This window comes from Alexandromys fortis, unplaced genomic scaffold, assembly GCF_014885135.2.
Source record: "Alexandromys fortis isolate MF-2015 unplaced genomic scaffold, M_Fortis_MF-2015_v1.1 scaffold_206, whole genome shotgun sequence".
NCBI lineage: Eukaryota > Metazoa > Chordata > Mammalia > Rodentia > Cricetidae > Alexandromys > Alexandromys fortis.
In genome coordinates, this window is record NW_026068097.1 from 1,626,219 (window position 1) to 1,641,279 (window position 15,061).

General features: G+C 42.6%; 1 protein-coding gene across 5 annotated transcripts in view; it reads right to left on the reverse strand.

Annotated features, from left to right (window-relative positions):
- Mtmr1 (myotubularin related protein 1) overlaps positions 1-14,811 on the reverse strand; it is a 75,324-nt gene extending 60,513 nt beyond the window's left edge. For 2 of the 5 annotated variants that reach the window (XM_050123634.1, XM_050123632.1), the window contains exons 1-3: positions 14,503-14,811; positions 9,777-9,882; positions 130-153 (exon numbers count right to left, since the gene is read on the reverse strand). In XM_050123634.1, the coding sequence (XP_049979591.1) occupies positions 130-153; positions 9,777-9,882; positions 14,503-14,657 (285 nt within the window). In that variant the 5' untranslated portion in view covers positions 14,658-14,811. Of the gene's footprint in view, positions 1-129; positions 154-9,776; positions 9,883-14,502 lie in introns of those variants that run through there. The other 3 variants (XM_050123635.1, XM_050123633.1, XM_050123636.1) reach the window with 2 other exon arrangements.
- Positions 14,812-15,061: the final 250 nt, after the last annotated feature.

Genomic DNA, 15,061 nt, shown 5'->3' on the forward strand with positions numbered 1-15,061 from the left:
GAGCAAACTGATCAGAGTGACTCATAAGAACCAGTGCGAAGGTAAAGAACACTAAACAGACCAAGTGTTCCATAAAGCACAGACATGTATAAGTAGGAGGCCCATCTGCCAAAAGCCAAATATCCTTACCCTGGTATCAGGCCTCCTGAAAACCTGTTAGTTAAAATACAGAACAACATCATCATGGAAATGTTCTTATTGTGAAAGATGCCATTAGATTCAACAGCCTAGTCCCTAAGAAAGCTGTTAATCCTCTTTAACATATTTATCCCCAAAATTTCATTCAATATTAAGTCAATCCTAACACATTTGTCCTGTGAGTTTCAGAGAAGTATCTAATTCGAAGAAAATTATCTCCTCACTTCCAACTGTTTTAAACACAAATCCTGTCCTGCAAGTGTTTTCACAGGCTATTGTGACAGGGTACATTTCAAAAGTAAATGTTGTTTCTGTTTAGAAAACTGAAGGCATTTTCCATGTAAAAGCAATGATATAAAAAGGGAGATAGGCTTTTAGACCAGTCCACAAAACAAGAAAACCCCAAACTGGATCCAGAACACAGTTTAGCTATATATGAACTCAGTATCTTAACAGTGAGATAATCACACATCTTAATCTGACTTGGATTTAAATTTCCAATTCCAATTAGGACTCCAGGATTAAACTCTCTGATTTGGTTACCCCACTGGAAGCAGGGGGTGCCTTCTCTGATAGACATGGCAACAAAGAAGTTCTAGGGAGGAAGAGGTAGTGGCTGTGGCTGAAGCAGAGGTAAAACCATGCTTTATTTAACTGAGAGATACTGACTTCAGAGTATTTTTCCTGTGCCTGTGGCCTGTGAATCCTAACTAAACATGCAGCCTCTGTGTGGGAAAGCTCTAGTCAGAAGAAACAGCACACATAGACAGAACCTTAGAAAAACAAGTAGTTGTCATATTCTGGGGGAGGAGTTCAATGTTTCTGTACCTTGTTGCAAAATCTACAGTGCTAGCATTCAACACTAGATGTTGAATGAGAAACACATCATCAGAAAGAACAATTGCCAGGCTATTTATTAGCTTTATGGATTTACTAAATGGGAGAAGAGTATCTGAATACGAACACAGGCTACAAAAGCTATTCCTGTGTCAGCATTAACAACTTAAAGAATCCAAATGGAATGACCCTGTATGGTTGGTCAATGTTGCTCCCAGAAGACTCGAGTTATTAAATGAAAATAGCAGCATAAGGCATAAGATACTGCCCTACAAGCCATTGGTCAAGGAGGTCCCAGGTCACCAAAGTACCACAGGTTATTGCTGCTGTCTTTGGATACCCATCATAACTATGTGGGAGTAATCCCTCATTGCTGAAACACCACACACTCTGGCTGCAAAACATAAAAAGTCATCTTCAAACTCTTCAGAAACTTCCTCCCTAATGTCAGAAGGTACTGTGCAGGCTGATGTGGGGAGAAAAGATATCAAAGTTCTTACCCAGTGCTGAACCCAGTATACTAAAGAAAGCATCAAGTTACTAGAAAAGATGTGCTCACTGGTGCAATAGCGGTGTGACTGTGACGGAGTGACGGAATGCTTTCTGATTAGATTTGAGGCCTGCTCCACAGCAAGGAATTTCATTCCTGGTTCTGGAATCCTAGGCAAAATCCCATGGCTGGTAAGTTTATAGACCCTAATGTAGAACTTGCTCTTCTTTTTCTAAGTGGTCATGCTATCAAATTGCCTTCTAAGTACTTATATTTCTACCCCTAGACCTATTCTGCTCTCAACCATAGAGAAGCTTCCATTTGCAGTGAACAACAGCCAATGGAAAGATGTGGAACTGATCAAAGTGCTGAGAAGATAGTGAATGCTTGGCCCTGAATGGGACATCTATTTCCACCATCCCCCTTTCTGCCACCAAGGCGCAGGGAGGAGGAGGAGGTGGAAAGAATGTAAGAGGTAGAGAGGGTGGGAAAGAGTGCTGTTAAATGCGGTGTTGTGGACATGATATGGCTGTTACAGTTACCTGTACATGACCTACACAAGGTAAAGCCAACTAAAATCCTGACATAGATGTTACAGATGATCTCCAGGTCCCACACCATACTGACAGAGATATTAACAGTAGGGAGCTGCTGTGGGAAGGAGAATCATTCCTCCTTATTGAGGATAAGACCACTGTAGGTATGTATCCTATGCTCCAATGGATGACTCCACAACCTTGTACCTATGAGCAGCTTTACCTACACATAGTGACTTAGCAAAAAACAGAAGACAAGTGATTGAGAGTACATGGGGGAGAATTGGAGAGGGAAAATAGAAACAGATGTGTTTATATGTCATTTTATACATTGAAATTCTTTTTAAAAAAAGAAAAAAATTAATAAAATCTTTGCAGTTAAAAAGGTGTTCTGAATTAACTGACAATATTCTTCAAAATGAATTAAAGCCCTGAAGTTCCTAAGCAGAGACTTTTGGGGTTAATAAGCTTAAATCTGGCTTTTGGAGGGATGGCTTTTGGAGGGATGGCTTTTGGAGGGATGGATTCAAATATCAAAATTTATTTAATTGCATACTTTAAATATGTAAAGTTTAACATTTCTCAACTGTTCTTCAACAAAGTTCACAGAACATAAACAAAAAGAATAAGTGGCTTCTGGTAATAAAAGCCTCAAAACTGAAAGGATCCCTAGCCAGAGCTTCATTCTGGACCACCCTACTTGACTAGGCCTATTTCTAATTCTAACCATTGCCTCCATCACTGTTACTGACTTTGCCTTACTTCCTGATATAGCACTTTAAAATAGTGTTTATTGGCCTCTCCTTTCAGATGAGAAAATAAACTTCTCATACTACTAGCTCCCTCCTCCCAGGCCCTGCCAGTTTAAAGTTCATTTTTAATTCTTTTGGTGTTCTCCTTCAGCAGGAGTTGTGTTGTAGAGACACTCGAGCATTTTATGTTCAAGCCACTTCTCTCAACACCTGAGACATACGAACTGGTTTTAGTTTTAGGCTAGCTGAAATAAAAACCATTCTTGACTCCATTTTTTTTTAATAAAAAAAAAAGGCACTGACTTCCTTGCTCATGTTCTCCCTCCTTCTGCTTTCTTAAGAGCTCAGTCTGGTGCTCCTATTTGGGTCTCTGTCTCTATCTCGATCCATCGCCAGATGAAGGTTCTAAGGTGATATGGAAGATATTCATCAGTATGGCTATAGGATAGGGTCAGGGTGCACCCACCCACTGTGACAGTGGAACTGATCTATTGGGAGCTCACCAAGGCCAGCGGGACTGGGACTGAAAAAGCATGGGATGAGACTGGACTCTCTGAACATGGCGGACAATGAAGGCTGATGAGAAGCCAAGGACAATGGCACTAGGTTTCGACCCTAATGCATGAACTGGCTTTGTGGGAGCCTAGCCTGTTTGGATGCTCACCTTCCTAGACCTAGATAGAAGTGGGAGGACCTTGGACTTCCCACAGGGCAGGGAATCTGGACTGCTCATCATTCTCGAGAGGGAGAGGGAATGGAGTGGGGGGGGGAGAGGGAGAGGGGGAGGGAAATGGGAAATGGGGAGGAGGCAGAAATTTTTTTTCAGCAACTAAAAAAAATAAAGAAAAAAAATAAAGAAAAAAGGCACAGTTAAGAAAACTGGCCAAAAAATTTGAAAAGTCAATGAAATGATTCCTAATTTTATTCTGCTATACTTGTAGACCGGAGCCTAGCTCTGTACTTGTAGAACAAAGCCTAGCTTAATTGTCATCTGAGACACTTGATCCAACAAGTGATGGGAGAAGATGCAGAGACCCACAGCCAAATATTAAGCAGAGCTTGGGGAACTCTAGTGGAGAAGGACTGTAGGAGCCAGAGGGGTCAAGGATACCTTGAGAACACGGCCGGCCCACAGAATCAACTATGCAGGGCTTACAAGGGGCTGACAGAGACTGAACTGACAATTAGGGAGCCTGCGTGGGACTGAGCTAGGCCCTCTGCATATATGTGACAGTATATGTGAGTAGCTTGGTGTTTTGTGGGACTCTTAACAGTGGGACCTGGGCCTGTCTATGAATCTTTCACTGGCTCTGGGGACTCTTTCTCCTGCTGTGTTGCCTCATCCAGCCTTAATATGAGGGTTTGTGTCTAGTTTATTGTAACTTGTTATGCTGTATTTGGTTGATATCCATGGGAGGGCTGCCTTTTTCTAAAGGGAAACAGAAGAGGAGTGGATCTTGGGGAAAAGGAAGGTTGAGAGAGTGACTGGGAGGAGAGGAGGATGGGGAAATTGTGGTCAGGATGCAATATATGAGAGAAGAATAAAGAAAAAAGAAAAAGGAAAACTGACTACACTTAAGGTGGCAGAACTGCTAGTTAAACCCTGGTATTCCTCCTCCACATCTGCTTCCCTAACAGACAACTTGGCTCTTTTAAGGGATCTCAGCATGGGGTCTGACTGATTACACAGAAAGCCCACTTTGATCTCTGCAGTACACATAGGATCTCTGAACTTGATTTAGGTTTGTTGAAGAAGCCAACAGCACCCTGTCAGACACCTTTCGTCTTCCTCTATCTCCACCCATCTACTCCAGCATGCTGTAGTATTTGCACATTTCTTCTGCTGCTTGGTTAAGGACAGACAGCAAGAAATGAACACTGGAAGGAAGACTTTACAATATTTTTTATGGAAATAATGCCTACTGCAGAACAAAGTAGAGGCCGAGTCTAACAGACTGCAGAACTTCTTGTCAGTGTCTTTGCTACTGGAAGAAAATAGCTGGCAGTTTGGAAATAGTGTGATAACCCGTTTTTAAGCTTATACAGTTCTTAAGCTGCTATAAGGAAATCCTCAGTAGTTAAGACAGGAGAGTGTTCAGAGGTTTGCAGGAGCTTGCCTCAAAGTTTTGGGGGTATGTTTCTCTCTGCTTCCCTTTGCTCCTCTCCTGAAATGAGCCCTTTCAGATACACACAGAAATTTCTTTCCTGCTAGAATTGGGTTTTGATGTAAGCCAGAGGAGACAGCCATGCCTTAAGTCAGGAGGAGCCTAGGTGGTCTCCCAATGTATGTCTTGAGAGTTTCATTTTTACAAAATGGCATTGTATTATTTTAGTCAGAAAATTCTCTTAAGATCATCCTAGTTGAGGAGTTTATCACTATTTCTTCTTTATTGTTGACCAATATTCCAATCATCCTGACAGGTATGTGGTGGTCCCTCTGCAGGGCTTTAATTTGCAGTCCGCCCCTTACCCCTATTTCAATGATGATGATGATGACCTTTTCATGAGTTTCTCTGTCATCTGCATGCACCTCTTTGGTGAAAAGCTTTGTGTGTTTTCTTCATTTTCACTGTTATGTTTTGAGTATTCTCTATATATTCTAGATATTAGTGTTTATCAGGTATGAGGTTTCCAAATACACTTTCTCCTGCTCTGTAGCTTGTCAGTTTGCGGGGTTACTGAGACTTCCAGCCAGATTTTGATTCATCACTTTTCCATACTTAAGGTTGTTCTTGTGTTATTTATAGATAATTTCCACATATTTTAGTTATATTCAGTGTGAAAAAGAAAAATACATTTATTTGTTCTGCCTTTGCAGAAACAGAAGAGCAAGTCTCAACATTTTAAAAAAGTAATTTGTTTTCATAGGCTGATCATCTTTTCTCATCTATAATTATATTGTCCAAAGAGATAGTAATAGGGCTTTGTAAAAAGGCTTTTATGGGAACACACTATACCTTCTATTCTCCACATCTCTCTCCTGTACCCGACTTCCATGTAGGCATCTGAATCTGCAGTCTATGATTAATAAGTAAGTCATATAGCCAGGTTTTCAGTCATGACTTTTAACAGTGGATCCTGAAAGGGCATGATCAAACTTCCCTTTTCAAAGACTAGCACCCAGTTCTGGAAACATGAACCAAGACCTAATTCAAGCATTATAAAGTGCTCCCCATACATTGTTTTCCCCTTCCCTCCAAAGCCCTTCTGGAAATTTCTGTTGAGGATCCAGAGACTAATTACAGCACTTTTCTGGTTCAACAATAGCTGGGTTTCTTCTCTAAAGAGTCTAAACTAAGAAAGCAGAGAAAAATTGTATACTGCCATCCCAATTTTCTCCTTTTTTGTCATTTAGGATATTTAAACATGAAATCTAGGAATTACTATGTGCACAAGGGTAAGGGGAGCAAAAAGAGAGCAGAGGAACAGAGGAAGTGCTGAGGATAATTTTAGAGCTAGAAAAAGCTAGATGGTCACTAAATGGTAGAAGGCAGAGCAGAATCAAGTCCTTCTGAACAAAACATAATTGAAAAACATTCTAGAAATAAAGGCATTTAGACACTTAAAATCTGACTATGATCCTTTCAGCCTTACAGTGAAGGAAACCCTGAAGACTATACAAGGTTGCACACTGAGAGATTATACAAGGTCACAGAGCTAGCCAGAACTGTTTGTACTACTCCATAAAACTCCCTCTTTCTGGTCTAGTTTCACTTTCCAAATGATGGAAGTTATGATTGGTTGTGTCATTTCTACAGAGTCCCTGGAAATATTTCAGTATAATTTCTAACAGTACTATTGCATCTGCTCTACGAAAATTACATTCAGATCATAGTATTTTTTACACATTCAAGGGGAAAAATTTTAAGCAATGGCCTTATTAATTCATTAAGAATTTCTTATAAAGTATTTTGATCATATTCATAAACCCACCCCAAGATTTTTTTCTGTATGTTGGCCTGGTTAAATGAAAGCAATCGAGTTAGCAAGGGTAGGATAAGCAAAAGAAAACATTTAATTACATTTCTTTTAATAATGTTAATTTTAGTTTAGTCTTTGGGATGGTTTGGTTTTAAAGTAAGCATTAACTAGTAGGAAGGAGGAGGACTGAGAAGAGGGGAGAAGAAGAGAAAGGAGAAGTGCAGAGAGGAAAGGGGATAAGATGAGAGGACAGAGCAGGCCAGGGAGAAGGGGAGAGGAAAAGATGGGAAAGGAGAGATGCAGAGGGACTAAACACAGAAAGGAGGGGAAAGAAGAATGGGAGGAAAAGCTGGGGAGATGAGAATAGAAAAGGATTGAAGAGGGGAAGGGAAAGGAAAACAAAGGGTGGAGAAGTAGGAGGAAGAAGAGAAAACAGGAGAGGAGGGGATGAGAGAAGAAAAGGGAGGCAAAAAGAGACCCGTGGTAGAGACCCTTGGTAGAGAAGTGTGATCAGGGGAGAGAAGAAGGGATGGAGGGAAAGTGGGAAACAGAAGGAAGGGAAGGGAGAGGAGGAGAGAGGAGGGGAAGACCGAGGGAGAGGAAAAGAGAAAGGGGAGGGAGAGCAGAGGAAGAATGGGAATAGCATGGGAAGGAGAGGCCAGGGGATGGGGGGGAGTGAAGTCAGGACAGCAGGAAAGGGAAAGGACAGAAAGGGGAGGAAAGGACTGAAAGAGAGGAGAGATAATGGAAGGGGAGAACAGAGAGGAGGGATATAGAGAGAGAAGAGGGGGAAGGAGGAGGGAAGGAAAGAAACAGAGAAGGGGTAAGAAGGGAGGGTAGTAGGGAGACGAGAGTAATCAGCACCAAATCTGTACGTGTTTTAAAGAAGATATAGATAACTACAAATCTTATCTACGAATGGTTGCAACTTCAATCCTCCTGAAACTGTATCTGAACCCTTAGACCCAACTCCAAGCCATGGTTCCTATGCCAGAGGGTCTCCAAAGCCCAGAATAGTTACTCTGAGTTTTATCAGTAGCATGTACAACAGTTTGTGTAGTTAAGGAATATTTTATGCTTTTATTACTTAAAATATATTTCTTTGAAGAAGGTAACACAAATTACAAATTTAATGTCAACTTTGTAGATTTAGCTATAAAACATGCTGTCTTACAATAATTCAAAGGCTTTGACTATGATCTGATGTAGGGACTTAAACTTCAATTTCCAAAATAAATGAAAACTTTATTACTTTTTTTTGAGACAGGGTTTTTCTGTAGTTTTGGAGGCTGTCCTGGAACTAGTTCTGGTACACTACACTGGCTTTGAACTCACAGAGATCAGCCTGCCTCTGCCTCCCAAGTGCTGGGATAAAAACCTTATTTTTTTATGAAATGCATCTATTAAACCATTCTAGCATGAGCTGATTCTGCTACACAAAATTTGTAAATAGATGAAAATTGATAAAACTTTAACTATTTCATGTTAAAGATCCAACCAACATATACATTAGAAATATAGTCAACATTCAATCATGTTTGTTATTTATTTTAGTATTTTGAGACAATAGCCCAGGTTAGCTATTAACCACCAGTAAACTAGGTGGTTAGCTCAGACTGGCTTTGAACTAGAGTTGATCCTCCTATCTCAGCTTCCCAAATGCTCATATTATTGGAGTGTGCCACCATACCTGGCTACATTCACTCTTGTGCAGAACCCACATGACACCATTAAACTATAATGACAATTTTCCAGTTAACATTTAATAGGAAACAGAGAAAATCACCCTAGAGTATAAGCACTATCCTCTGCTGACAGGAGTCCTTCAATGGGCAGTTACAGGTAAAGTGGGGACAAATAGGCTACCAGCATCTCCCAACTGTACATAAAGTGGCTTCCTGATTAGGTTCTGAAGACAAAGAGCCTAAGATGCTCCCTTGTCACCATGCATGAAAATCAGTAACTGGGGACACTATTAAGAGATATACTGCCAGCCTTCGAGTGCTGGCTTGGTGATGTGCACATGACAGCTCAAGAGTAAATCTCAACCACCAGTGCTGGAGTCTATTTCTGAACTTATGCTATGATCTAGCAAGGAGAGGATGCTAAAAGTCCTCAACAAGGAGCAGTTATGAAGAAGTGGAATGTTGGCTGAAGCTCGTGAACTATTTGTGAGATTTCCCATCTTCTGAGTGCTGCTCACAGATAAACTAAATATATTCCATGTATGCTCGTGAAAATTTATTCACCCATTCCTATTAGCAAAAAAACCCAAATCAAACTAAAACAAAACTCAAGCAAACATAAAGAAAATATCAATAGTTTCACTTAGTGTTTCCGTTAGCAGCTTATTGAAATCAAAATAGTAGTTGAACAGAGATGGAACAGCTGAGATTTTTGCTTGTTAATTAATAACTATTTACTGAGTATCTATTAAGCTCCAGGACAGTGCTAGGAACCAATCTGTGCCAACAACAAACCTCTCACTCTTAAACTTAGACTATGCAGGAAATTCAGATTTCAAAATAAACAAAGGTTTCTAACTCTGAAAAATGAGGCTACCCCATTTAAAGTTCTGTAATTATAGTTTCTATGTTAATGATGAATACTCAAATGTAATATCTAAATACAGAATCATGTTTGTGAAGTAAAGGGATTGTCCATCAAGATGTGATTTCTATGCAAAATAACAAAGTAAGCAAATAATTTCTGTGTGTTTGCCTGCTGTGAGATAGGAGTCTCACTCTTGAATTTGCCCTGGCCTTGAATTCTGTCTGTAGACAATCGCCTAGCCTCAAGCTCCCCTGCAACTGTTGACATGTCACAAGCACACACTATTATGCCCACTGCCCATAATAAAACAGAACTTGATTCAAAATCTTAGGACAATTTTTTCATGTCAATTATAAAACTATACCACAAACAGGAAACATAGGTAATATTTTCCCTTAATATTTCAGACTGAACACTAAAAAACCTTTGTCCTCACCACCCCAAAGGGTAATTTAATACCAAGAAGTCAAAGGTTCATGTGAACTAAAACTACAAAGCTTCTTGGGTACTTATATAGCAATAATGAATTAAACACTCAATGTTGCTTACCTTGTAATCTCTGGACACATTTTCTGATGTCACTGAACCTGAAATCTGACTAGAAATTGTAGCAGCTATAAGCTGTTTACACCATTCAACATGTGATCCTGTAGGGCTAAAAGAAATAGTGTGATTAAAAATCTTTAAACACAGGCTCCTGGAGAGAATCAATGTGTCCTGGGTATGAGTAAATACATATAGGTATTATTTTTCAAAGTGTCTCATGTACAGCCCAGGCTGGCTTCAACTCACTATACAGCCAAGGATAGCCTTAAACTCCCCATCCTCTAGCCTCCTCCATCTCCTGAGCACTGTGATCACAGACATGCCCCCACAACGTCTTAAACTATTTGGTTGATTTTCTATTTAATATGAGAATCAATATAGACAAAACAGAAAATACATCAGGTTCTAGGTTAGTTTTAGATGAACCAATCAACCTTTTCAAAAAGTTTTAATATTGTAGGTGTTGGGGCTGGAGAAATTGCTCGGTGGTTAAGAGCACTGGCACCTCTTTAGAGGATCCAGATCCATATTCCTATTGCTCACATAACAGCTCACAAGGTCCTGTAACTCTAGTCCCAAAGCATTCAATGCCTTTCCTGGCCTCTGTGGGCACCAGGCATGCACATAGTGCACAGACACACGTGCAGACAAAACGTCTATACATAGCCAATAAATAATTTTAAATGAGTACAGGTATGTAGTTAAGTATGTTACTCTCTAACATATCACAGAATTCTATCAAAATTACATGATATAGTATATATAGAAAATTAACATAGTGCATAAAGAAAATTAATTCCAAAGTAAAATATTTACCTTAAAACATACGATTTTCAAACAAAATTCAACAAATTCATGTTTTTAGTTTAAAATCTAGAAAACAATGTACTTTTAGTGGGGGTAAAGCTGAGGGTAAGTTAATATAGAACAGACTAGAAAAGATATTTTGTATTAAGCAGTGATGCTACATTACATTTCTGTAAATGCTTTAACTTACAAAAGCTTCTTCCAGTTGTTATGTCAGAGCTTCATAACCAGTTGTGACAAAAAGGCAGAACAGACACTAGCTAACTTGACTAGATAAGGAAGTGAATGTGGCCATTACTCCAGGGGCCAGAACAACCGAAAGTGACTGATATACTGAGCTAAAAAGTGGGTACCACAGATGCTGTAAAACAGAACAGGGCAAAGAAAATATAAAACCCTCTGCTGGTCAAAAATGCAGACTTACCTAGCCTCCCAGTGACCCATTTTACAGAAAAGAAAACTGAGCTTCTAGGTTTATCCATGGTCACATGACTGGTATGTGGTTGGCCTGTGCTCACCTGACCTAATGACTAATAGGCAACTAGGCAGTGAAAGATGTAAAACTTGCTCTCAGGAGCTAGGCTCCTTTCCAGATCTGTCAAAACAGGAAAAAGAAACCAATGAAGAGGGCAAAAGACACTTAGGAGCTTTACCAGGAAGTTAAGTTTCATCTGGAAACCAAACCAAACCAAACCATCAGCAATTACATCCACAGTTGTGTGTGTGAAAGACAGAACATCTACTTAACTGTAGTCTCTGATTAAGGTGCCCACCCAGTCTTTGTGGTTGAAAATATATGTAAAATATGTGCTAAATAGGTAGAAATTCCAATGATATACAAGAATTTTATGATCCTAGTAGGAGTCAGAACTCTATCATAATTTCTAGGGGACAGGAGGAAACTAAGAGAGATATTATATTCTCATATTCTGTGTGTGTGTGTGTGTGTGTGTGTGTGTGTTGAAACAGGGTCTCTCTAGGTAGTTATATAGTACTAGCTGTCCTAGAGCTTGCTCTGTGGACCAGGCTGACTTCGAATTCAGAAATCCCCCTGTGCTGGGATTAAATGCTAGTGTCCCCTTTATTGCCTGCTCCTTTCCTTTTTTGAGACAATCTTTTTCTACAGTACAGGCTAGTCTGGAACTGTCTGTATTTACCAGGTTGGCCTTGTACATGCAGCGATCTTGCCTCTTGAGTGTTGTATTTAGTGGTATTCACCACCACACCAAGCTTCCCTTTTTTCCCCTTTTACCATCAGCACCCATCCCTGACTGCAAATACATAAAATCAATTAGGGAAATCAGCTGCTGACTAGATCCTGCCGCACCTTCTTCTAACAAGGACACTTCTCTTTACTTTGCAGAACTGCAATCCACTGTTTCCTGGGGCTTACCCACTTCTTCCTGTCCCCACTTAGAAATGAGTTGCCCAGGCAGTCCCAGGATTCCTTTTGGATCCTTGCTGTATGGATCTATCACAGGGCTTCTAGAGGCCTATTCCCACCACTTTGAAGAACACAGAGGTAAGACAGGTGAGATATCTTTAGAAGACACAAATACAAGAGATAGGGAATTCTAACAACACTGTTTTAAAGGTAGCCCTTGACTCCAATTGTGCCCACTCCCATCTCCCTCTCTGGAGTGGTTTTGTGAACCAAAATATCTCCTTTGGGGCTTAAAGTTGATTGGGCTGTTTTGAGAAAGGGGTGGGTTTATTGGTGTTGATGTGTTTTTACCATCAGCAACAGGAAGTGGCCTGGGTCAGAGCAGTTACACAGAGGGTACCCCAACAGGAGGTCTGGGTTCAAGTCCTGTTTCTGTCACTAGCTAGATCTGTGACCTTTAGGAAGCCACATCCTCTCACAGGACCATAGCTGCTTTTCAAAGAGAAGTGAAATACTCTGAAGACTACGCAAGCCTCAAGGTTCAAGGAACACATGTAAGACAGGCACACAGAGCCCAACTTCCCTTTAGGGGAGTCACTCCTTAATGAAGAGTATGCACGGCTGCTTGCTGAAATATCAGAACCGAGCCCTCTTTCCTCCCTGCTTGTTACCTTGTGCAGCTGCTCGTTCCCAGCTGGATATGGCAGGCAGGCCTTAAACTGCTTTCTTTGAAATCTGCTTCACAAGTGACACTTTTGGGCACAATGCCCACACCCCTCACAGATGCCTATACTCCTCAAGGTGTAAGACTCACCTACTTCTCTGTTAAGTGCTAAGTACCTTGAAAATCCTCCCTTCCTTATTGCCATGCTAGTTTCTTTTCCCTGAACTGCCTCTGTCTTCTGTGTCCTCTTCCTGCATTATGAACTGAAGCCCCAGAGAGATGTCTAAGACTTCTTGGTTTAGGTTTACAGCCCAGAATAGAGTTAGTGGGTTCCTTAAGAACCTCTATTTTCAACTGTGAAGAGTATGATGCAGGTTAAGAGAACCACACACATCCTGAGAAGGGATGATAGCACAACTCCTTAGGAAGGTAGCCTGCCTGTTCTCACGGGCAACAGGCCATCTCTGATCAGTTCCTTAGAAGGCGCACATTGTGCTCTCATGGCCAAAGGGCTCTCCCCACTCCATTATTTCCTCAATTCAAATACCTATCCTCCTTCCTTCCTGTCCACATCACTAACATCATACATCCCCAAACTACACCAAGTACCACATGCCCACATAGCCCAAGCACAATGAGACCGTAGTATACACCTTTCAGAAAAACACAAATTCCTGGGCCTGCCCTAAACCTCCTGAATCAAAATCCTTGGGAGTGGGACATAGTCACTTGTTGTTTCTAATAAATTCTGAATAAGGCATACTGGAGTGACATATTTCAGCTACTCCAATAATTCAGACCTACGCTGCCACCTGAATATACTTCTGTGTTTACCAATAGCCTAGCACTTATCACATACAGCTTCAGCTATCAGCCCTGGAGCCAAAGTAAAGTCAAGGTGTGCTATTTTCTGAATGGACAAGAACTCATGTGCTCCTGAAAACTTTCAGATGTGTGAAGTGCTCATGGCTCCAAGGGAAGTCTCAACTGTGGCTAGATTTTAGTGAAACCTATTGTTCAGGATTCATGTAGTAAAATATACTGTAATCACACCGAGCTAGAGAAGGGAGAGAGCGCTGCTGGGTGCTCCCATTTGTGTCTTTGAAAACTCCCAAAAGTTCAGCACACTGGGATGACTCAGAAAGCGTCACCTCACTGAAGCATATCACAACTGTCTGTTGCCCAAGTGTAGATGTCACCAGGGAAACTGGATGATCCAGCCATCTCTTGTCATTACTCGACTGGGTGGTGGCCCTTTCCAGGTGGACATGGCAAATATGCCTTGAACGGACTTATTCTAAATCGACCTCAGAAGCAGGAGACTCATGTGTCCAAGAAAAAAAGAACTATGTCCTTCCAAGTGTAAAGAACTGAAAGTACACAACTGTATTCGTGTCTCCTGAGCAGTATGGAAGTGATCCATCTCAGTTTCTCAAATCTGTGTGTCTTTACCACCATCTGCTGCAGATCGGCTGCCCATGGGTCTCACCTCCTAGTTGCCACTCCAAGCAGCGGCATCGGAACTGATCTTAAAATCACACGATTTAGGCATGACGGTGATGTTAAGAACAAGAAGCCAAGCGACATTTCTCCTGAGAGGATCCTTGGCCAGGGCCACGAACTGGAAAGGGGTTCTCAAGGAGCTAGTACATGGGCACGGGTTTGACAGCTCCAAAGCCTCCGGGAGCTGTCAGCTTGCAGCGCGGAAGTGAGCAGGTGCCCAATCCCTGGCAAGTCCGAGGGCAGCAGCTGGAGACGGGGACCCAGGGAAGGCTAGAAGTGCCTGTGGGGGAGCCGCCCACCCCGCCTCGGCCCTGGGCCGCCAGGCCTCGAGCTGGGCACCGAGAGGCGGTGGCGTCCAGGGCCCTACTTACCTGTCTAGGGTCTCCATGCTGGGCTGCCGGGAGCCGGCCGAAGCGCCCCCCACAACCCGAGAGGATCTCCAGCCCGTTGCCGGCCCTGGACCCGGGCCCCCAGCGCTCTCGCAGCTCGCCGCCGCCGCGGCTGCCGCCGCCACCGGCCTGTCCATGACGCTTCAAGCCGGGTGCCTCCGGTGAACCGCAGTCCGGAGTGCAGAGTGTAGCGGCCGCCGGCCCGGCTCCGCGATGCGCCCCCTGCCGCCCTGCTCCGCCGCCGGGCCACTCGCGTCAGGAGGCCGCCGCCATTAGCTGTCACCTGGCGGCCCCGCGTTACCCACAAGGCCACGCGCGCAGGGGCGAGGGGGGGAGAGGGGGGGAGGGGGGGGCAGGGGGGCGGGGTCGATGCAGGGTGGGCGGCGCGTGGCACCGAGGGCCACGCTGTCCCGCAACAGCTGCTGCCCGCCTGCCTGGCCCAGGAACCTGAGGTCCGGTAGCCCAGACCCACTCCAACCCCGCTTGAGCAATGCGGACACTACAGCCTCTGAGGTTTGAAAACTGCGTGACGTGCTTTGCT